This window comes from Actinia tenebrosa, unplaced genomic scaffold (genome assembly GCF_029948245.1).
Source record: "Actinia tenebrosa isolate PJP-AT-01 unplaced genomic scaffold, QUT_ActTen_1.0 PGA_scaffold5__44_contigs__length_20552954, whole genome shotgun sequence".
Taxonomy (NCBI): Eukaryota; Metazoa; Cnidaria; class Anthozoa; order Actiniaria; family Actiniidae; genus Actinia; species Actinia tenebrosa.
This window is the reverse complement of record NW_028292582.1, coordinates 13,482,659-13,506,776: the sequence shown is the minus strand read 5'-3', so window position 1 is coordinate 13,506,776 and position 24,118 is coordinate 13,482,659. Positions and strand designations below refer to the sequence as shown.

The 24,118-nt window shown below is 35.6% G+C and overlaps 3 protein-coding genes across 3 annotated transcripts; 1 reads left to right on the top strand and 2 right to left on the bottom strand.

The window, feature by feature from the left end:
• Positions 1-1,528: 1,528 nt before the first annotated feature.
• On the bottom strand, positions 1,529-12,750 carry LOC116300947 (S-adenosylmethionine decarboxylase proenzyme). The gene is made up of 12 exons (XM_089038309.1): positions 12,493-12,750; positions 10,820-10,902; positions 10,055-10,181; positions 9,478-9,552; positions 7,747-7,774; positions 7,368-7,413; positions 6,454-6,505; positions 5,269-5,349; positions 4,441-4,530; positions 3,565-3,639; positions 2,803-2,883; positions 1,529-2,681 (listed from the first exon to the last, which is right to left on the bottom strand). Exons 1-12 carry the CDS (start codon positions 12,619-12,621, stop codon positions 2,538-2,540), a joined length of 1,011 nt encoding a protein of 336 aa, XP_088894435.1. The 5' UTR covers positions 12,622-12,750; the 3' UTR covers positions 1,529-2,537.
• A 461-nt stretch (positions 12,751-13,211) lies between these two features.
• LOC116300946 (peroxisomal membrane protein PEX16-like) lies at positions 13,212-15,955 on the top strand. Its single transcript, XM_031709922.2, has one exon. It carries the CDS (start codon positions 13,250-13,252, stop codon positions 14,372-14,374), a length of 1,125 nt encoding a protein of 374 aa, XP_031565782.2. The 5' UTR covers positions 13,212-13,249; the 3' UTR covers positions 14,375-15,955.
• A 1,777-nt stretch (positions 15,956-17,732) lies between these two features.
• On the bottom strand, positions 17,733-22,194 carry LOC116300945 (prostacyclin receptor-like). The gene is made up of 3 exons (XM_089037408.1): positions 21,873-22,194; positions 19,341-19,850; positions 17,733-18,363 (listed from the first exon to the last, which is right to left on the bottom strand). Exons 1-3 carry the CDS (start codon positions 22,158-22,160, stop codon positions 18,028-18,030), a joined length of 1,134 nt encoding a protein of 377 aa, XP_088893534.1. The 5' UTR covers positions 22,161-22,194; the 3' UTR covers positions 17,733-18,027.
• Between the last annotated feature and the right edge of the window lie 1,924 nt (positions 22,195-24,118).

Here is a 24,118-nt window from a genome sequence, read left to right as displayed (position 1 = left end):
CTTGTTTCGCCTTATAGTATGCCTGTTCGCTCTAATGACAATGCTTCTTCACTTCAATGAATATTCTTTTGCGGTTAATGAACAGCAAAAGGTGTACAATATTTTGCCAAAAGAGCATACATTTTTTGAATCGAAAGCTAAATAAGTAGTTTTTGAAAATCTATTTATCTAGTTAATCTTGAAGAAAGAGGGATAGTAGGGGGGCATTTAAATAAAACGTTCGTTGAGAATGGAGTCAACGCAGTAGGTTTTATAAAGTAACATCACATTAACCAAATATTTAATGTAAGCTCGCAAGAATTAGAACGTGGCTGCAGGACGGGTAAAAACTTTGAATTCAAATGCTCAAGCTCTAGTGCGCGCGCGAACCAGCTGAGCGATTAAGACAAAGGGAAGCATTTTGATTATTAAGGAAACTAAATAATAATACATGTAAAAGTTTTCTTAGATTAAATTGATAATCATTTGAGCTTGGCAACTAAAATGACGGTTTTCAGTGTATCAGTACATTACACTGCAGTGTATCCAACTTGTCACGCAACAAAATCTAATGTTGCAAGGGACTATCACGGTGATATTCTGCACGCTGATTGGCTACAAGCTACATAATTCAAGATGGCAGCCGCTTCTGCACATAAAATGTTGCGTGACAAGTTGGACGAGTGATAAAAAACGAGCAACAAATCGCAAATTTGTTGCAGAAAGTTGATCTACGTTCTACTTTTCGCAACAAGTTTTCCCAACTTGCAACGAAAGATTTTGTTGCGTGACAAGTTGGATAGATAGGGTGTAAAACGAGCAACATTGTTTTCGAACTTGCACTGCAACAATGTTGCGCGACAAGATGGACGTTTGTGTGTCTCGTATTTCAGCGCCTTAATGACCAACATTTTTTTTGCAAAATATGTTTTGAAAATAGATGTACAAGAAAAAGTTTTCATGTACGCTTCTTTTGTGTCTTCTTTTGTGTTTTCATCCGACCGAGTTTTATTTTCCATCTCGGAGCGTTTTTAACAAAAATAGCAAGTAAGCAGTAAATAGAACGCACCACATTTGGTCGATCCCTATCTAGGTTTTGCACAATCACGTGACGGCAGCCATGTTGGATGGCAGGAACAATAATTGTTTTAAATAAGAATTCAATTCCCTAGTTTAAAAGGGATTTATTCTATAGTTCTGCTATCTACTCAACCACAGAAAATGATTAGTAGAACTGTAATGCACAGTTGTTGGGCTACTTGTAAATTTGGCGGGTATTTTCGCGCCAAAACGGATGTGCTCGCTCCTCCAACTTTGGCACTCTCTCTACGCCACTGACCCCTATCAAAAGAGTCCACATAGCCTCCTTCAAACCCAAAAATGTTTAGTTTCTTTACTAAACATTTAGTTCAAGCCTACCAGCAATTTCGAATTAAAATTGAGGGTGATTTTGGTTCCGATTTACAAACTCTTTGCAGGTATGACGTCTGTATTGTATTTTCTCATTAATTGTTTACGAGTTCGACGAAAAGTCAAAACTTAACTTACGCTGATAAAAGTAATGTTTATTTTCATAAAATATCTAAAGCTATTATTATTCTACAAACACCTATCATCGTTCAGCATCTTGTTATAGACTAGTTTCGAGTTCCAAATTACCGCTGTGTTCCTTGATTACAGACTCATTTACACAGGGTTAGCCGCCTCGCATCAGTGTTTACATATTCACAAATACCAACAGTGAAGTAAAGAATGCACAACTTCAACAATACAAACACTTTGAAACTTGACAGACCTTGACTGGAACACGTGAATATTCTACACAAAATCGAGGCTAAGCCTGAGTAAATGAGCCTGTAATGAAGAAACACAGCGGTAATTTGGAACTCGAAAAAAATCTATTTAAATAGCTTGCCATTTGTATTGCAGCAGCAAAACTGCATTTTCTTGCATAGGCAGTAGAGGTTACTAATATTTCTGAGAGACCACAGAAGGTGCAAGATTGAATTTTTGACCAGCGTAGCTCGGTATACTAGTGTGACATAAAAAAAAAAGATTTTCCGTCTTTTCGATGTGTCATGGCTATTGACCCGATAGTGGCTAGAACATACTATTGAAAACATAGGAAAACATTATCAGGGTTCCCAGCCATTTTCAAAATAAAAATTCCCTGACTTTTCCCTGACTAAATAACAGTTTTCACTGACCTTATTGAGCCGCACGGGCAAGCATGGGCCACATGCCTAACTTTTACCTAGGCCCTGCTCTTATCATATTACACAGGATACTTCAATATTGTTTTCATTACTTGAAAAGATTTATCAGTCTATTCGAAAATTGCAAACAGTATGAGTATCACACGGATACTCATGGTTAACTTTAAACAAAATTCCCTAACTTTAGGTGAAAATCGCAATTTCCCTGACTAAATAAAAAATTCCTTGACTTTTCCCTGACTTTTTTCCCCTGACTTTTCCCTGAACCCTGGGAATCCTGATTAAGATCTATATATTATTTTCTACTCATAGGGTGTTATTGACATGCACAATTGTCCTGTCTCAGCTAATAGGACTGGTCGTGTCCTTCTTAAAGTGTCCATAACTCAAGTTGTATTCTTTCATCTTGCACAACTGAAAATCTTCTCTTTTGTAGCCTGTTATTATGTTTTCAAATGTTTTGATTGAAGGACTACACGGTGCATCCTATAATATACAAGACAACACATGAGTTGGATTGGGTTTCCTTTGGTAACGGGTCTCCACAGGTAGACCACAGAGATTTATATTTAATTTTGTAAACTTAAATATTTAGTTTGATTCTTACCTTATTAGCAAACAAGGTCATTAGAAATTTGGCTGGCTTGAAAGCACACAACACTTTGTTGATTAAATCCTTATAACAAACCTGCAAGGAAAGAAATAATTGATTGTTGACTGCTTCATGAAAAACCTTCAAAAACATATTTGATAGATGATAAATAAAAAAGCATGAAAAAGGGCTGATTATGGCCCAAATGTTGATGACTGATTATGGCCCTCATGATGATGACTGATTATGGCCCTCATGATGATGACTGGTTATGGCCCTCATGATAATGGCTTATTATGGCCCTCATCATTATGTCTGATTATGGCCCTAATGATTATGGCTTATTATGGCCCTCATGATTTTGACTGATTATGGCCCTCATGATAATGGTTGATTATGGCCCTCATGATAATGGCTTATTATGGCCCTCATGATGTTGACTGATTATGGCCCTCATGATAATGGTTGATTATGGCCCTCATGATTATGGCTTATTATGGCCATCATGATGATGGGTGATTATGGCCCTCATGATAATGGTTGATTATGGCCCTCATGATAATGGTTGATTATGGCCCTCATGATGATGGCTGATTATGGCCCTCATGATGATGGCTGATTATGGCCCTCATGATAATGGTTGATTATGGCCCTCATGATGATGGCGGATGATGATAACTGTTGATGAATGATTGTTACTACAGCTGCCGCACTGACGTTAACAAGCATTCCCGTGGCACTTTTTAATGTGCAATACACAACTGCAAATGTACTTACAAGTTTGAAGTTTGTCTCAAAGCTAACATAAGAGCACTCTTTTTGGGGTGTGATATGAATGGTGAAATAACTTTCCTGCAGTAACAAGAGAAAACATATTCAGCAATAAATGTTGTGTACATGTGATGCAAAACAAAAGTCAAGGAGGAGGTGCTTTAGCCTCATGGCATTTTGCTAACAACCACACTAAACGTTCATGTCTCAATGTCTCACCCCCCTACCCCCCATCTCCCCCCCCCCCCACCCAACCTTCAGTTTTATAGATACTAGATGTCTAGTATAATTTCAAATCTAATCTAACCACTTTCAAGGATGTTCTGTGGTCATGTATTAAAGAATCCCTTGGAGAGGGTTTTAAGGCAGCCATCTTGAGGGGCAGAATCAATGTATGTGGTTTTGCATTGGGAAATGTTTCATTTCCCCAAAGAACTATAATATTAAAAATCTGTTCAGTGATCATGAATAATAGTTCCAAGTCAATGTTGGAAGGTTGGAGTTGCTGCGTATCTTAAACTACAGTTTTGCTATGCGCTGAGTACTCCAACTTAAACTTGGACTCTATATAAGAGTGGAGTATAAAATGGAGTAACATAAGTTATTGCGATTCTGAGCTGCCAATACAGGTTTATAATGGCAGGAGTTGTGAGAAAATATCCTGTATTGCTTGTACAGTCTGGGTAGTTGTAAAGCAAAAATGGCCAATACAGGATTAATACTTTCAACTCTGTCAACATAAACCCTCATTGGTGATTCAAAATCACAATGAATTTTGTAGCATGATGTTCGTATTGCGAGGAAATTCTGAGCCAAAAATATGGGTTTATATTGGCAGCTCTCTCCTAATTGCAATACCAACATATACAAATGTATACTAACATTGATAAGTCCATTCATGGAGTAACCACAGGGGTCAAACAATGCATCATCAATCAAAGCCTCTGGAATGAAGTCCTTAATGCCTGATATCTGGATAATAAGCCATGAAAATGTGATCTTCATTAGTAATCTGTTTCTAATGATGTATCAATAATAAGTGTGTAAGTATTCACAGGTCTTTTACAAACCCACAAATATTTGAGCGTGTTATAATAAATTTATTTTTTAAATTCAATCAGCTGATTGAAAGTAACCTTTCACTATAAATTAAAGTTTCAAAAAATTCCAAGCAGAGCATTTAATATATAAGATAATTATAGGAATCTTATCAGGGATTCTAAAAAGTGGCTTTTATTCCTCACAGGGAAAAAAAACTGGATTCCCAAATTGGGAATTTCCTTGAATCCCCAATTCCAACACCAACGTAGGGATTTATTGTTGGGAATTTCCTTAAATACCCAATAGAAAAAACAAAATTCCCAACAAACTAACATTGAGAATCAGTGCCACATTCCAAATTTTGTTCTCTCTGGGAATTGGATGGGAATTCGTTGGGAATTCAAGGAAATTCCCAACAAATTCCCAATTTGGGAATCGTTTTTTTTTCCCCGGGAGTAGGAAAAACAGGACAACCCAGAGAAAAACTCTCAAGGCACAGAAGAAAGCCAGCTAGAAACTCTAAATTATCATATAGCACATTGATTTCAGGAATATGGAATTGAACCTGGGCCGCAATGGTGAGAGGCTGTGCTCTTACCGCTATTACACCTGCGCTTCCCATAAAATATATTGTATAATTGTTAGAAATGAAAGGAAATCACATTCTACCTTTGTCACATGCTTGACATCAGAACTCTCATTCTTGTAGAACTCCTTCATTATGTCAGGATCCAAGTCTTGCATCAAGATGTGATCAATTATTAAGGATGGTATTACATAGATTATTACCCTGTAATGAATTGAAGGCAGACACAACAAGAGGCCTTGATACTTTTTCATGGAGCAGAACTTTAGTTTTCTTTTTACCGCTGTTTTTGAAGACCACAAACTCATTTGAACAGGCTTAGCCTTGTTTATAAGTCAGCTATTCACAGATACCATTTAAAGTCTGTGGGATTTCAAAACCTTGGTATTGTTCAAGCTGCACACTCTTTACATTAAAGTTGACATTTGCAAATGATTTACTCTTAAGCAAGGCTAAGCCTGCAGAGATGAGTCTTCAGTCTTAAAACACAGCGGTATTTACAGAATGAGAAAAGGGACTATTCTAAATTTTACCAAGTTTCTAATTTTATTTAACCCTTCCTCCCCCCCCCCCCCCCCCCCCCAAAACAACAACAACAACGTAACAGCAACAACAACAAGGGGCCTGAAAGGGTTGTAGTCAGTCTTCACTCCCTCCCCACAATAAGAATACTTAGTCTGGTTGTTGCATTCTTAATCTAAACATACTAATGATCTATCACAAATCTTGCTCCCTGATTGGCTAAGCTACTTAATAGGTGGCCCATTGTGACAGACCACTTAATTATACTAAAACAATAAGCCTTTTGCAACAGATTGACACATGACTGTTACTGAATGGCAAAAAGAAATGGACTTCCTTTATTTAAAGATTTTTTGCTGGATTACTGATGTCATTTCCAAAACCTTTTCAAACATACGTTTTTGCTTGCCATCCAGCAGAGCCTTCCTCAAGCAACCAAGATCTGAATTGATTTAGTTATCAAAGTCATACAACAGAATGTGACTGTTTGTTGCAAAAAGCCCATCAAGCTGATGACAAAACAACATATTATATATGAATTGCCCAAACCTCCAGAACAGGTGAAAAATAATAATCTTAATTACCTTCAACATGTTTTGCAAATTTATTAATTAATATTAATTTGAAAATTAACTCTTTCTGTTGCTTTTATCATCCCACATGTTTATAAATGATATGAACACAGAAAGGGATTCTTAATATTAAATATGAATAGTTAATAAATTAATTATTACAAGTAAGGATATCTCTAGGGTCTGGTCTGGTTCATCCACTCCAGAGTTAAGGGTGTAAAGGTACCTGAAAGAAAAAGATTTAAAAAATTATGAAAATCTCACCAATCAGTCTTATGCTACTAGAGTTTTTACCCATGCCATTAACCCTCTATGTCGCAAGTGAGCTGGCTCACGTACATAAATTATATAACTGAGGCTCAAAATCCCAAGTGAGCCATATATGACTCACACATATTATGGCTCACACATACTAGCTAGCTTGGCTTGTTTTCAAAATAAGGCAATCATCTAAAGCATTCTGAATAATACTCTTTATAAGTATGTGCTAAGACCCCTTGGGATTTTGGCAGGGTTAAAGGGTTAACTATACAGCCAATCAGGATGCAGAAACCATAATTGTATACTGAGCAGTATTCCACCATTTCTTCCGATCAGGCATACAGTAATGCAGGGTTTTAAATACTTGACTAAATAGGCCCTTTGCAGGTAATGGTCACGTGTCTGTACTGGTTCAGAAATTTTTTTTCTTTTCTTTTAAATTGGTGATTCTTTTTAGCTACTTTTAAAGAACTGAATGAAACGATGTGTAACCACACAGTGTCACAAAATGCAGTTTTATTACGATCTCTTGAAACATATTGTAGAAATTTTGTTTGCTCACCAGTATACTTCACACATGGGAATCAAGATGTTCATTCATTTGCTCTCATTAAATTAATTAGCACGTGATTACTGAGCTGCAAAGGGCCTATTGACTAGAAGCATTCTCAATGATGTGGGGATAAAATAGCTACACATGTACATGTATATGTATCTGTTCTGGCACACCATGGAATATATCTCACCAACTGCAAGTATCTCATGGTATGCCATTCATATGTATTACCTAGTAAAAATAGTATATTATAATATATCCCCTTACTTACCAACATCCACGTCCATTTATCCTTCCCAGGGCATAAGCTGCACCATCTAATAGTCATGCAAATAATAATTATTACAAACAATTAACTTAAATTTATCTCAAAAATACCCCTTAAAGACACTGGATTTCCTTTAAGAAGGGCGCAGTTGGACGATCTTTTACACCTACATGTAAGAGATACCATAAGAGGTACCAAGAAATGCAGAAATTCTAAATTTCAATTTTAATACCCTTAAAAGATAACAAATCGCTGATTTTTACCCCTAAGAGATATAATGAGTATATTAGCCACTACTATTAACCTGGAGCCAGTCAACCCCCTGGTAGTTTTGAGAAGTCTGTCTAAATTAAAAAATATAATCTTTTGAATCATCACTTACTAGGAAATAATTTATCCAGCCACTGAGCCTATAAAGAAACACATGTTAATTTATTATATATATTATTAATTATACAGCTGCTCATTAATCCCATATAGGTAACTGTCCAATTACTTTCTTAATTGGAAAGGTCTTGTTGATATGGGATTAATTAAGCAGCTATATAATTAACAGGTAATGGGATTTCATGCTCCCCAATCAAGAAATAATATTAGACTCGAAAAATTCCTCTGAGTGCCAAATATGATATTTTCCTTGTCCAATTATTTCTTAATTGTACAGCATGGAGTCCTATTACATATACAAATAAATAACAATTATAATGGTAGGAATATAGCTCTAGATTTAGCTAACTTCACTCATTTTCCATATGCAATGCACATATTTTTTTCTTGCAGATACAATCTTTAAACTAAATCTGATAAACCTTTTAATTTTTTTTTGCATCAATACTTTTGTATTTATAATCAAAATTTTCATTAAAAAAATAAATAAATAAAATCAGCCCACTTCCCATATTGCCATGCTGGTACAAGTGTCTTCATAAATTCAATATTTTATTATTTCATTTTATGCAATGATATATTTTGGGAGTCATTGCTGATAATGTTCATAACTTACAACACTTTGCAGTCACTACCACTACATTTAATATTTTAAGCACAAAACTCTCAACTCACAATAACAATCAGAAAACCTTTGAGAATAACCCTACCACTACATTTAATATTTTAAGCACAAAACTCTCAACTCACAATAACAATCAGAAAACCTTTGAGAATAACCCTTATGGTAACGTAAGGGAGACAACAACACACAAACAAACTCTATTCACATGTGCCATCTGCAGGACTCAAACTGACAAACAGACCCAGACATACAGTGACCACTAAAAATCCAAAGTTTTACAGCTGCAGCCACCCTTACCATTTGGTGTTTACCAACCAATAACGACATTGCAATTAAATAAGTACAGGGGAAGTGGGAGGTGTAGGAGTAAGTTGGATGTTACACAAAATTACTATTTATGCATTCTAAAAACAAAAGGTACTACAGATTTGTAAGTCTGTAAGGACCTAGTAGATTGATCTAGGGGAGTGCAATATAACCATGCGAGAAGCATGGTAGCATGGTTGGTGTAGCTGTGAGAGAGCTGAATTCTCACCAAAGAGACCCATTCCAAGACCCACCGGCCTCAGTGTTGTAATTGAAGGTTTTTCTCTGGGACGTTCTACAGTTTTACTCCCTCCACAAAAATCAACTTCTAAATTGCAATCGGATTCCAGCTGTGGAAAAAGATCCACTCTGTGGAACCATTTAATTCCCTTAATTCCGTTAATTCCCTTTAAAACAATGCACCATTTTATTGTCAATAATAATCAAGTGTTAATTAACAATTATTTGCCAAAGGCAAAGTGATTATTGGTGGTGGAATATTTACCGAGCCGCGAGTCTTCAAGCAGCGAGGTAAATATTCACCATAATTACACTGAGCCCGAGGGGAATAATCGTTTTAGTATAAATTTTAGACTTGAATATCAGAGAAAAGTTGAAATTTAGGATTTTAAAAAAAACGTTTTAGTATTACTTCAGATCTGGAAAATTTTGGAAAACCTCATAGTCATCGCTCCAGCGGCGATTATCTTCTCAGAATCATATCACTGGTCACTTGACCAATCACAACTTGAGAAACTCTATGTTCAAGTTTAAAATTATATTTATGCAAGATACCTCTTGGTCAAATGACTGGTGTGGAGCATGCTGCAGCTTTGGCTCAAGGAAGCTCATTCTGGAGTAGAAAAAATCCTGTGGTTCAACAAACACAAATCTGTCAAAATATGGTTGGTTAGACTTTAAATATTTCTAGAAAATATTCAGACACAAAATACTGCTATGCATGTGTTGGGGTTGATGTCATGCCATGCAATATCAGCATTTTCTAAATAAGGACAGCCTTTTCTGTGCTCTGTGCAGACATCATGCAGGAAGTGCCATCACAAAAGATGTGAAGAGAAAGAAGCACAAGTTTCAAGTGATCTACCTCAGGCACAATTTAGAGGTGAAATTCTCTTGAGCAATGATGAGTAAAATTCTGGGACCTTGAGGGAGAATGTTGGAAAATTTCCAACAAGCACAATATCAGTCCTCTAATCAACATACTGTACCACTAAATACTTGTGAATGATTTATCATTACCCCTGCTGTTTTGATATGTGACCCCATGCCCACCCATCCACCTCCGAATGGAAGACATATATTTACCATTACTTTATCATTTATTCTTTGATTTCAAATGCCTTAATTTTACCTGAATCTCTGTCAGTCCACATTCCTCTTTAACCATGCTCATCATTGGTTTAATACTGTACAGTAGCGTCGTCTGACCACATGTTTTGAGGATCACCCGTGTCTTGGATACAAACATGCTACTCTCACTAGCCAAGATTAAAAATTAATTACATCAAGAAACACCCTCATATTACAGCTATTTTAAAAAGGTAAATGGTGAAGGTTTTGTTGCATGTTACTTGTTGCTTAATATGCTTGAAGCGTATTATATTCTACTGTAGATGATGATGATGATGATGGTACCGTAATGATCATGATGGTGCTACTAGGTATGATTATATTGCCAGTGATGGTGAGCATGATGATTGCGATGATGATCGTGATGATCGTGATGGTGCTAATAGTTATGATTATATTGACAGTGACGGTGATTATAATGATTGTGATGATGATGATGATGATGATGGTAATGATCGTGATGGTGCTAATAGCTATGATGATGATGATAGTGATGATCGTGACGGTGCTAATAGCTATGATTATAATGACAGTGATGGTGATGATAATGATGATTGTGATGGTGATGATGATGATAATGATCGTGATATGGTGCTAATAGCTATGATTATAATGACAGTGATGGTGATGATAATGATGATTGTGATGATCATGGTAATGATCGTGATGGTGCTAATAGCTATGATTATAATGACAGTGATGGTGATGATGATTGTGATGATGATTGTAATGATTGAGGTGATGGTGATGTACATTTAAAGATTACCTCAAAAGATATGCAGTCATTTCCTCATTCTTTGTCACACTTATGATCTGACAATTCACCAACTCCAGAATTCTCTCCCATTTCTCCCTAAAATAAATACCACATTAATGCAATGTAATAAATACTTGTAGTAGCTCGCAGACCTGAGAGTTTTTACATTCAATTTATTTTGCACTTAAGGACGTTCATGGGCAAAAGATTCTAACATCAAATTTTTTAAACATTTTGCATGATAAATTTGCAAATAAAAAATGGGGGTCCCGACTTCATTTAGCTGTCAGAATGCTTGGAAGCTCACCTATTTATGGTAAAAATGTGTATATAAATATTTATATTATTATTATATTATATTATATTTATTTATTTATTTATTAAGCTTCCAAAAATTAAACTGTTGTGAAGAACTGTTCTGATTGGCTGTTTCAGCGGGCGGTATTTTGTCAGTATCAACAAAACCAAACGATTACAAAAACAAGTAAAAAAATAGGGGAAAAAAATAAATAAGTTATTTACCGTCCTATAGTCAGTTCGGATAGGGAAAAACTGTGCCCGCGGTCTTGAAAACTGTCCGCATATTCAAGACCTCGGGCACAGTTTTTCCCTATCTGGACCTCCTGGCCTGTAAATAACATATATATATATGCCACCACCCTTTATTTATGCCTGCATAACAACTGGTGTCCCACCCCCCTATTTGCACAATCTACATAATGACCTGCCCCTTATAATTAGTCGTCTACTAACTATTTGACAGGTTAAATAAAACCATTCTAAACCCAACATCATATTTTGCTTCTATGCAGTTTGTTGGCGGGTGAAGCTGATATACTTATATACATAATATACCAATGGAGCATTCATAATTTATGGGGGGGGGGGGGGGGGGGATTATGGCAAGCATTTTCTCTTGTAACAATAATTAGAGGATAAGCTATGGAAAATTGTCTACTAAAAGTTTGCCGTTGTAGGGGAGCACTAAAACCTGTTATTTCTGAGTTTGATCCATAGCCATCCATATAAATCATGCCCTGTTAATACGGCAAAATGTGGACAATGTCTGTGAAGTTTGTTCATAGACATGTCTATTCTTGGGGTGCATGTTAGGTCATTGCCGCTATGTTGATCGACTATACGAAGCACTCCTCATTAAGCTTCTCTTGTGAGATCAACCATGATGGCAGCTGTTTCATTGTTATTTATGTCGCAAGAGATTTTTCGGTCACGTTGTTGCACTCCAAGAATAGCATGAGCTATTATCAAATGTGTTAATGATCCAATGTAATGAGATGGTAGGTAAAAGATTTTACAGTTACACAAAGCCATGCATTACGTAATAGGCTTAGGTATATTGTATCATTCTCTCAAACTGTCACGATTACATAATCTTAACTTAGTAACATAAACACTTGTACAATAGCCTGTACTCTTCGCTAGCTTATGACCATCCTTTTTGCTAAGAAATTCCATATATATCAAAATGTTTAATAGGTGCAAAAGGAAATATATAATTTTATTATCTGTTTTCAAAAAAAAAATATTGTTTAACATTAAAATAGAAAACGTAAAACAAAAAAACGAGTGAAAAAAAAACAACATTGCTTCAATTAATATAGAAATCAGTTAGTTTAAGCACTGGAATATAATAATTTAATTAAATAGGATATGTTTAAAACTTGCCTTGATATGGTTCTGAGGTCCCCAGACTTGGTGTTGTCGAGGACCTTGGTCTGATCCGGTGGTAAACATTTCCACCATACTTCCATCAGCTTTTCGGGTCCTTCAAAGAATCCAACTTCACACATGATGGTAGAAGAACTGAAAAATCCAGTAAAGAAGGATACATGCAGATTTTTTTCTTCTCGAAGGAGATAATGAAGAGAAAAAGAAGACCTTACAATTTACGTACTGAGCACGTGAAACACGCAAACAACGACCAGCATGACACCTTATCCACAGGTAACCCATAAGCAAAGGAAGCCAACAAGCAACTTCAAACAAAAACCTCCTTCAAACAAGGAACAATTAAATAAATAAGAAGAAGGAGTACGAATTCTACAGTATATTGCTGTGTTGAATTTTATTTTGCTTCCCCTTACATTGCTATAGAGCCGATACACAAGAACATTGTTTGGGCTACCTGTGTCAGTAAATACGATGTAAAAAAACAATCCCAGGAACCTCTGCGCGATATTTCCTTTTTTTCTTTTTTCTCTCTTTTTTTTTCTCCTTTGAAAATACAAAAGAAAAAAAACGCATACACGAACCAGGACCAGGACAATGTCTTGTTGATGATTACTTTAATAACATGTCTTTAGATTAATTATATGCCGTGATACTCCGTGATTTATCGTGCGTTAGACGGGATTTCCCATCGTCCCTTATTATTTTCCCAGCAGCCTCAGCAAGTATAGCACAAGAAACCAAGACAAAATGGCGGAAGGAGATGGTGGCTTTTGGTTTACAGAGCTTTCTTCCATGTCGAAACAAGCTTTTCGACAATGCGTAGCAAAATGGGAGTCCTTAGAAAACAAGTACAAAGAGCACATGTTGAAAAATCCCGACTTTGCCTCGAAAATAGAATCCTTTCTTCGACTTCTGTCGTATGTTTTACCAGGTCGTTTTGGAACATCAGAAGCTCTAGCAGAACTAGTTTACTCGGCATCACAACTGCTTACGCTAATGCACGATGGCGTTTTTAGACAAGGGAAAGGTATTCGCATCTATAACAGCGTCAAAGATGGTAGCAAACTTGTGCTTTTGTTGACCGTTGTGGAGTATCTTGAAGTGTTCATAGAGCTTGGTGCTGAACGTGTTCTTGGTGAAGCTGGCAAGTGGGTGATTGTTATTGTCATACAGATCTTCAAGGCTGCACTTAGGTTTTTCCTTTTGTTTCGATACAAGTCGGGGATACAGTGTTCTCCACTTATACCGCCATTAGACCGTTCAGAAATACTGAAAAACAAAAAAGATGGCAATGAAGAAGAGAGTACTTCTATTGATGAGACAAATGGCTCTAATGACAAAAGTCAGACACCAACTCCAGTATGGGAAGGGATGAGGACCAGGCGTAAGATGAGAACCCTTACAGCTGTACCTACTGATGGCTTTCGCACATGGTCGCTACCACCTTTAACACAAGACAAAAGCAAAGACAATCAACCATGTGTTCCTACAGAACTCTCATCGAAAAGACTGCTTGGGGAAAGCCTGTACATATCAAGACCCTTGATCCATCTAAGTAGTATGTTCATGTTTGGAGAAAAGTCATGGAAACCTTGGATGCTTTCTTGTGCGACAGATGTTTCATCCTTGGTCTTGCTTGGCGATTCCTCAGATTTGAATGTGGTGGAGAAAGCAGAAATTTCAAGGAGGTCTTTCCTTCTGCTGTTTTATCTCTTGAGATCTCCATTTTATGACAGATACTCCAAGACAAGAGTGATCAGTATGCTGAGATACCTAAGTAACACTATTCCTGGAGTTTCATTAGTACTTACTCCACTCCTGGAATATCTACCAACATGGCAGAAGATATATTTCTATAATTGGTCAACATAAATTGCAAGAAAGGAAATGCTTGTTTAAAATGTTGTAGAAATGTGTACCCCTCCTGCCATAGGGAATATTTTGTAACTTTTAGCAGGTACTCTCAAGATGACATAATTTTGGTAAATTAGAGAGCTTAATGGTTGTTGGACAATATTATTAGTCCTTGTCTTGCCAATTACAGTTTTTTTGCCAAGAATGGCCAGTCATCGCCATGGCAGCCATTTCATTTAGTCCTAAGATAGGATTCAATAAGCATGTTTCCAGTGTGGGAATATTATGTAAGCCTTTGCAAGTTTTACCAAGAGACCATAACTTTTAAGGAATGGAGATTATCCCAAATTTCCCCCCTTATTGTGTAGTCCCAAAAATTATCCATACCCACCCCACAGAGGAATTTGGAATTTCCGAAGAGTAGGGGGGTCAGGGGGGGGGATGGATAATTTCTGGAACTACATATTGGGAAAGTCCCTCTCTTTCCATTATGGTCTCTTGGTTTTACAGTAGAAATTGTTAAAAGTTACAGCTATCTAAGATAAGCTATCTAAGATAAGATTGAAGGGGTTAATTGTTAATAGTGATTAGCGATTTCACAACTGAAAGGATATGTGGGCATACATCTAGACATAAACAATCAAGGTGTTTTTGATGCATTTGTAATATTTTAACTGCTACTTCAAACCTAAATTAACTGTTTTTGAGCTTTTGACCTAAGGGGTCTTCAGGACTATTGAAATATTCCTTGTAAGTGGTTTCTTTGACTACTACAAACACTAAATACATGTATCTCGAAAACATCCTCTGTGTTATTGACCAGAACGACAAGAAACACCAGTAATTCCACCTAGTTTTTAAATTTGATTTTATGAAAGAATACAAATACAACTGAATAGTTTACAGTAGCTTACACTATTATTACATTTATATCATTACATTATGGATCTATTATTGCAACAAAACCAATTATTTACCACTAAATTTACCACTGTAGTTTATCACAGGTTTTTACAGTGATATGTCCCATTTTCTTAGAGAAGATATGTGTTTGATAGTGATAATAATAATATTAAAAATAATAATAACATGTGTCTTATAGGGGGAAGATATGTGTTCAATTGAATGATAGTAATAATAAAAATAATAATGATAATAATAATGATAATGATAATAATAACAAAAACAAGAATAATAATAAACATTTGTTTTTTTTTGTGCCTAATAATACAATGCAGACCATAGGTCACATATTAGATAGTGAACATGATGCACACAGACAATTATTGGTGCAAATATAATCAGATTATCATAAAATGAGTGCTCCATGTTTAATATATGTTCCTATCAGTAGATGCCATTTCTAGTCTTGTAGAATTTTTTGTATCATCAATAACAAACTACACAAGATTTATTCAGGTATTGGAATACCAAGCAAATTATACATTCTTGTTGATAGCATAAAACTTGCAGTATTTGCCTGTCACCAGTATAAGGGATAGTTATGCGATTCATACATAGGTAATTCAAGTTGGTAAAGATTATGCTGCATGTTTGCTTCTTTGTCGCAAAAGCTTTAATTAAATGCACTATGGGCGATGTGAATGCAATTGCAATTAGAGAAAGGTCACAACAATATTCAGCATTTTCCATACATTGGTTCCCTTGTCAAACACAAAGCGCTCAAGCGAGGCGCCAAGGCACTTTCAAAGGATTATTCAAATTTGAACCTTGCAACCTCGACTGGATGCTTTGTGTTTGACCAGTGAACCGATGCATGGAAAATGGTGAATGGAATTTTCCCAAAGGCTTCGTCGGCACATTTTTCCTAGGCATATTTTTCTTCTCTGCTGACACTATTATTTACATATGATTCACAGTACATTTCAAGCTTGGTATATATGTAACCTTCACCAGTCTTTTTTTGAAATAGTCGTATTTTGATTCAGATGACTTGGAACTGATTTTTTATGTGCACTCGAGCATCAGGAAGACGTTGATTCATATTTGCACCTTTTGAAGAAGAATTGCACTAAGCAGAAAAAGCCTTCGATGGCCAATATACCAACAATATGACTGCTAGGTCTTTCTCTTCCAATTCTTGCCGTAGTTGCAAAGCACTCACTGACATACATACCTGGTTGTACATATACAGTATCAGTCTTTGTCTTTGGACTTTGAGTGTGAAGGGGGTGTTTTGTAGTAATATATTTTTGTCCGCTGCCTTTTTTGGTGTCGTCAAGCAACTCTTCTTCCCCACAAACGTTTGTGGCCATGGGGTGCGAGATGACGTCTCTATTAAGCGGGATCCTTTGGGACCTTGGCTGGTGTAGAGTTTGCTTAATTTGCGCAATATTGGTTAATATTTTTAAAACCTGTTATTGTTTAATTTCAAAATTGGCGAAGAAAATACACCAAATCGAAAGATGGCGACCAATTTGAATAACCATTGTTCTGCTTAGCAACTGACTTAAGTATCTCATACACGTGAAAACACTTATATTTCTACGTGAACACGAGGCTAGTTAGTCGCTACTACAGTGCAGAATAATACTTATTCAAATTGGTCGCCATATTTTGATTCGGTATTAATAAGCGAATTCAAAAAGGATGTATGGGGGAAAAAACTGATTCAAATTCTATTGCTGTTAATGCATGGTATTAAACCCTAATATAGTGTAAATAAACTGTTAATATCAGTAAATTCGATAAATCGTGTCCTTTTATTAAGTTAAAGATTCTCATATGTAACAAAAATTACCAAATGGGTTTGTATGTTAGTGTTCGTGTCCGTGTTCTCTGAATAAAGGTAAGTTTCGAAGTAAATATAAGAAGAAAATTTTGGGGCTGCATACACAGCTAGTCTGCTAGCCAGTGTCCGGGTGTCCTCTTGATAAGGGCTCCGCCGCTCTATTCAACTATATAATTGTTCATAATAATTTGTTTTATCAACCATAGATTTAATGGATATGATCCGAGCTTTCGGCCTACTCGGCCATCCTCAGGGAAATGAAAAAATTGACAAAGAAAAACGCGATCAAACCATGGCATATGTGCGCGCGCATTAAATTAAACAGATTCGCGCGCGCTTAGGAAAGATTAAATAAAACAAATGAATTAATTAATTAAAAATAAATAAATGAATGAATAAAATAATGATAACAATAATAATAAATAAATGAATGAATAATAATAATAATAATAAAATAATAATAATAATAATAAAAAAATAAGATAAAATGAAAAATAAAATAAAACAAGAACAAGCAAGCAAACAAACGAACGAACGAACAAACGAACAAACGAACAAACGAACAAACGAACAAACGAACAAACAAACAAACGAACAAACAAACAAACAAACAAACGGCAATAATGATAATGACAATATATGTGTGTATATATAAATGAAAACATAAATAAATGAATAAATAAAATTAAGAATTAAAAAAAAAAAGTCAATCATCAAGCAAGCAAATATAATTTCCTGGTAAAATTCTACCACTATCTCGATTAAATAAGGTGCTCTTATCCTTTGCTATACTGCATGCCTCCCACCACTTCCGTTGATTCCATTTCGACTCTTTTGATAGGATTTTTACGCTGTTCCAGTCGATATGGTTGATAAAAGAAATTATTATAAATGTAACAACAACCAACAAGGAACTATTTTATATAATTGTTTCCAAAGTGTTTGACCTGATGTGAGTAAAATTCGGATCGAATATGTCAGTGACAAACTTTGACGGCTCAACAGTTGAATTTTCCCGATGAATTCTCGACACTTTGATATGAAATATTTTGTTACTTTGTGGTTTTAGGATTATTTTGTTCCCAATTCCAGTTTGTATTTGACTGAAACTTCGTTTTAGTGTTCGCTTGAAAATATTTCTAAACAGAACGTAGGCAAAAGGGTTAGCGATAAATCCTGAGAGTGCGATCTTCATAGCAACAAGGTCTAAGGTCTTGTTCGGCAAAACTTCGAAGTAATTGCAGAAAAGACGTACCTAAATAAAAAATAAATAAGAGTAGTTAAGATTAGAATTTCTTGCACTCCTCTTTTAGGCCTATATCTCCCACGTGTCGAATATCGAATATATAGAGCTTTCAATTCAGTAATGTATTTCCCAGAACTGCTAAAAATCTGCTAAAATAAAGTGGAAACTGTTCTCTACTTCTAGAACAATACCCATCGGAGTTTCGACATCTTGTAAATCCTGTAATGACGTAAGAAAAACCTTTGTTTATCTACTTTTCTTTTGGACCTGAAATTCGTTTTTTTAAAAGATTTACGTCACACTTAATTAAAAGCTCTATAACGTCAGCGGTCTGTACATGTGACGGAGTATCACGTTTGAAACGCTTGATATTAAAGGTTATTAAAGGTTAGGTTAACCAAGTTGATCCTGTTTTGCAGGAAGCGGGACAAAGTCAGACCCTACCCACCCACATCCCTTCATTATCGCGCAGACACAGTACAACATTGCGAGGAACAGGGTTCTTGTAGCGTTTGTCCACCCCTGAAACTTGTTGTGTGCATTACTGATCACAGGAGTTGAATCACTCACTCCTTCTGCAACATCTTGCGCACTAAAATTAATAGTGTGAAGAGAGCCATGCAATGTTTTGACAGTTTCAGGTAATCAGGTTACACTAAAGCGAAAACCGCTGAACAAAAGTCTTAGTATAGCAGCAGGCGTGGTTATCAAAAGAAGACGTTGTATTGGAACAATGTTGCGTGATCTTGTCGCAACCTATGTCACTCTCGATTAAAATGTGTTGCGCGCAATGTTGCCTAATGTAGTCCGTTGCTTCATATAAATGATAACTGGTCTCTAAATTAAGCAAAACGTAACCTCCTACTCAATAGTAGCAACGCGCAACGTTTGTGGGGAGGGAGCGTTACGTGACGACCGACACTAAAAACGGATGCGAGGGAGACTAGCTCATACCTGCAGATTAAGTAAAAATAAATAAAACTTACTGTTAAAGGTAGCCATGTTAGCAAGAATATCAAAGACACTGAAGCCACGAACTGAGCCATCTGTTGTTCTTTCTTCGCCGCTATACATTTATTATTCTTTCTTCTTGAGTTCCTGTTTAGCTCCAAGGGAAAAATCCTGCAGACGCTTTTCTTCAGTTTCCAGACGAGATAAAAGACTACGATATTTGAAGTCAACATCGTTGTAACTACAGCTACAGCTATTAGTCCTAGGATGATAATAAACACTCTGTCCTTTGGACTCGAAGAATATAGGTCAATGTGGCAGACATATGATCCAGTCTGACTCAAAATGTAGTTCCCAATACCCATGAATGGAAGAGAAGCGACCAGAAGGCATATTGTTACTATGGCAACGCAGATTGCACGTGCTAGAGACGGTGAAGCCGCTGTCTTGTAGAAGAACGGCTTGCATAGTGAAACAGTGCGATCGATGGCCATGAATGTGACGATGGATCCTGATGTAATACAACAGGTTGTCGTGGAGAATGCCTACAAGAAAAATACATTGACGGAAGTCATAAGCTATAAGTCAATATCACGTACCCAGAGCCAGCGTTTCGTCTGGCCTGCGCGGGCAAAGAACGAGGGCTCTGGCATCATCCATTTTTTTGAGACCAGGATTTCTTGGACTTCAGGTATAAGAGCGCATGCGTTCAAAAACGCAGGCTTTGGGTACGAGATTATTGCTTTCAATCTTACTTTATACTAGAAATTTCACGCAAAGAGAGAGATTAAAGACAGATCTAGTAATGAAGTCACTTCGTCAACAGCTGTGTTTTTTACAGTGACATCAATATCTTTGAGCAAACAATTTGCATCAGTATAGTAAAGAGTTTCGTCGCGCGCTGTGATTGGTCGAGCGACCACGGTGATTCTGAAACGATAGTCACTGTTCGAGTGGTGATTATGAGCTTTTCCAAAGTTTGCCAGAGCAGAAAAAATACTAAAACGCTTTTTATTCCTGAAATTTTGTCCTTTTTCTGATATTCAAGTACGTCCAAAATTTACACTAATAAACACGAAACTCAAAGGCTCGCGGGTTGGTAAATATTCGCCGATTTTCACTTCGACGAATAATGAATTGTTAAATTTCACATTTTTATATTGGGCAAAAATTTTCCCTACGGAGTCATAGTACGCGTGTAAGGAATCTTAGGCACTGAGGAACAATTTGCAATGCTTTTCCCCTAGATTATTTTTGTATGTACATTTTGCGTTAAACGTGGCTAGTACTTCGAAGTGCTGGATATCCCTTTATAGCCACTTAAGGACCTGAAATAGGTAATACAAAACTTGCCTGGTTTTACTATACATAAGCACACACAAACACAAGAGACGTACCCTGTATATTTTTTAAATGTTGGTTCAACTCAAGCACAGACACTAAGTGTTAAAATCTTTCTTACTTGTGCTTGCATTTTAATTTCGTATATGCTTTCGTCACTATAGTGAAAATTAAAGCATTTTCAAAGTTTAAAAAATATCCTATATGGTCGAAGAAACATTAATTTCAGCTTTTAAGCACTAGTAAAAGGTTTTTACATGTTGAAACTTTGAGCGGCTAATTTTTGTATACGACTCGCGCGGCTTTACACAAGTTTATTCACTCAGGAAAAGGGTTTTACCTATTTCACTGTTTTGTAAAACGTTTTTGGCGAGAGTCCGAAAGTTTCACAAAAACGTAGAGAAATACTTTCTTTTCCTGTATCTGAAAATTTTGAGGCAAGGAAGCTCATTTTTTTCAAGTTCTCTCGCCCTTTTTGATTTTATATATTTATTATCATATTCTAACAGGAATTTCCACTTCATTCTAGGGCTATAGTTCATGGAATCCTGTAATAATATGAGTGCTGTTTTTCGCCACGCGTTTCATTCGCCCTACTCTTCTTTTTTTCCGTGTTAGTATACTAAAGTGCAGCCGGTTCGTCAAGGAACTTCACCCCCATATACAGAAAGCCTAGGATTGCATATTGCATGTTATAGCAAGATATTATTGCCACAATAGAAAACCAGCAACTAGTTAAAGCAAAAGAAACTATATTAAAACATGCCTTGGAAATGAAACAACGATACTATATAGTAAAAATTTGACGCTGCAATTAGAAATGAAACAATTTTTTTTTAATCGTGCGTTTATATTTTTTTCCTTTTTCTTTCTTGGAATAAGTCTGTTCGAGCAAAAAATAATTTTAATTGATACGTAGAACTGAGAACATCCATTTTTTTAGAGTTTTATTTTAATTTATTATCTGTATAATTGATCAAAACATTAATATACATAAAAAATCATGAACGTAAATTAATCTAATTAAAGTTATCTTCGTAGGGAGGAAAAATGAGCGTTTTGTTGGAGCTATACCGTTTGCAAATCTCAGGAATTATGACGCTGGAATCATAGTCAACTTACCGAGTCCTATGCTGCTTAAAACGTAAATGGAAACTAAGTAAGATACGGCTTAGACAGATTATGTATCTTATGTTTATTTTATTTTATTTTTGCTTTTATCCTACCTGTATTTGGCATTGTGGATACTCTCCAATCCATCCATTCCCAACAACAAGACCATGGAAGACAAAAGAACTCGTTAATAGCACTCCAGTAAAATCTACCCAAGTCAGAGCAGCCACGATAACCAATGTAGACGTCTTCCCGACAAAAAACTCTCTTCCTAATGCTAATACAGCTATAGAGCAGCCAATTATCCCTATACATACTACTACGATGAATGAAATGGTTTCGGTCTCCGTGGGCGACGTAATACAGTTGTTCGAACGGTTGTGAGCTATTTCACAATTCATGACTTTAAACTCAGTTGCACTTGGCTTTTGTGATCAGAACTTTTTGCCGAAGCTGTTGTCTCGTTGACCGGACTCCTTACGAAACTGAAACACTTGGATTAAAAATGTTTAGTGCTCATCAAAATTTGCATTTCGGAAGAAAAATAAAAATAACCGGAAATACTCAACCTTGGAAGGCGTTTTTCTGTGCACCAGTTGATGAATGGAAAAGGTGTTTAATCATAATATCGACAAACAGAGAAGGTTTTGGATGACTGTCAAACTTAGAAAGCATGAAATATCATGATGGGGGACTTAATTATATTTGAATGGTCACAGGATAAAGTAAACAAAAAATGTTGTAATTAGAAAAATAATTTTAATCCTAAACGAACGATGGAACGATATGGCCCAGTCAAAAACAGTTAAATTTCGACTAAGTCAACTGTATTATTATACTCATTATTAATTCTGAAGACTGGAACAACTTAGGCCTTGCGTAGTAAACTTTAAGATTACGTTAATTTTTCTCCGTTTTATTTTGAAAATAAAAATGTGTTTTTAAATTCGTAATTGACAAGTTTTTAGACCAGTTGGTCATAATCACCGAAAAAAAAACAACTCTCAATTCTCAAATCTCAAGATATACTTCCCGCGTCTTAATTTTAAAATATGAAAAAAAGAAAAAAATTCTTTTCTTTTTTACATATAGATATTATATATAGAGATGTTTGCATGTATATTCTTTTTTTTAATGTACATGTTCCTGTAGGGCCTAACCTAAAATCACTTTTGTGACAGTGGGCTCCCTTTTAAAAGAACTATTATTATTATTATTATTATTATTATTATCATTATTATCATTATTATCATTATTATCATTATTATTATTATTATCATTATTATCATTATTATTATTATTATCATTATTATCATTATTATTATTATTATCATTATTATTATTTTTTTTTCATTTTTATTTTTGTTATTAATTTGCTAAGGGAAATTCCCCCAATGGTCAAATCGAACGAAGAACGAGTTGTTTTTCCTCACCCCACTCTAAACGAATGTAAATTTTAGATTAAGATACTGAAAACACAATAAAACTTATTTCTTCCTTAAGTGCTAGATAGAACATTAAGATAGCCAACCACTTATGACAGCTTGGGCCGGGGATTGTCCAAAGTGCATGCAGAGGCTTGTCAGTTACGTTACGAAGCCTACGTTCTCTAATTGAATCAATGACATGCATTGACGAACAGCTTGTCAAGTCCCCGATAGTACTATTTTCGAAGGTTATTTGTTTAAGTTTTCTTTTTTTAAATCTCTGGCGAGGTTTTAAGTGAAAAAACCACGGAACCAATAAACAGATAAGACTAAGACGACAATCAAGTACCTAAAACTTCATCAGTTGATTAAATATAATAAAACACCTTAACCGTTATGAAAAAAAAAAGTTGTCATTCATGTTTTATCTATAAAGATTCCCCCTGTTCAGTATACGAGCTTTCAAGAGTTTCATAAAAATGATTACGAATCATTTGGTGACGAATTTTCTTTGCATCACTCGAATTACGATCTCTCTCTCTCCCCCCTGTTCGACAAAAGCAATGAAATAAGATTAATTTAATACAATTTTCAATTAATTCAGCTTAATTGGTTATAGCGAAAATAGAAAGAACTTTAATGAAATCCGTTAGATTTCTTAGCTTTGAGCACCGACCGCTGACCCATTGAACAAATATTTTGAATTTTTTTAACGAATATTTCAAGGGTCAAATTTTTTTTTAAAATATAACTTAAATGATTTAAACCGGAGAAGCTTTTAGTAGATATTCAAAATCCTGTTTTTAGAATTCGATTGCAGTCACTTAGATGTTTATTTAGGGAAAAACTTTTAATTGCTATTCGGTCCATATAACACCAGCTAAGCCTGATGTTGTTTGCTCTGTAAACATCGCTTGTCAATCCATCTTCTA

Excerpts from the sequence above, each read along its gene's own strand:
- LOC116300947 (XM_089038309.1), bottom strand. The coding sequence starts at position 12,621 with ATGTGTGAAGTTGGATTCTTTGAAGGACCCGAAAAGCTGATGGAAGTA. Across the intron at positions 10,182-10,819 it reads ATGACTGCATATCTTTTGAG|TGAGAGTAGCATGTTTGTAT; the intron begins GTAATCTTTAAA and ends AATCTTGGCTAG. Across the intron at positions 2,682-2,802 it reads TGACCTTGTTTGCTAATAAG|GATGCACCGTGTAGTCCTTC; the intron begins GTAAGAATCAAA and ends TGTATATTATAG.
- LOC116300945 (XM_089037408.1), bottom strand. The coding sequence starts at position 22,160 with ATGAATTGTGAAATAGCTCACAACCGTTCGAACAACTGTATTACGTCG. Across the intron at positions 19,851-21,872 it reads ATCCACAATGCCAAATACAG|GCATTCTCCACGACAACCTG; the intron begins GTAGGATAAAAG and ends TTTTTCTTGTAG. Across the intron at positions 18,364-19,340 it reads TAACATGGCTACCTTTAACA|GTACGTCTTTTCTGCAATTA; the intron begins GTAAGTTTTATT and ends TTTTTTATTTAG.
- LOC116300946 (XM_031709922.2), top strand. The coding sequence starts at position 13,250 with ATGGCGGAAGGAGATGGTGGCTTTTGGTTTACAGAGCTTTCTTCCATG.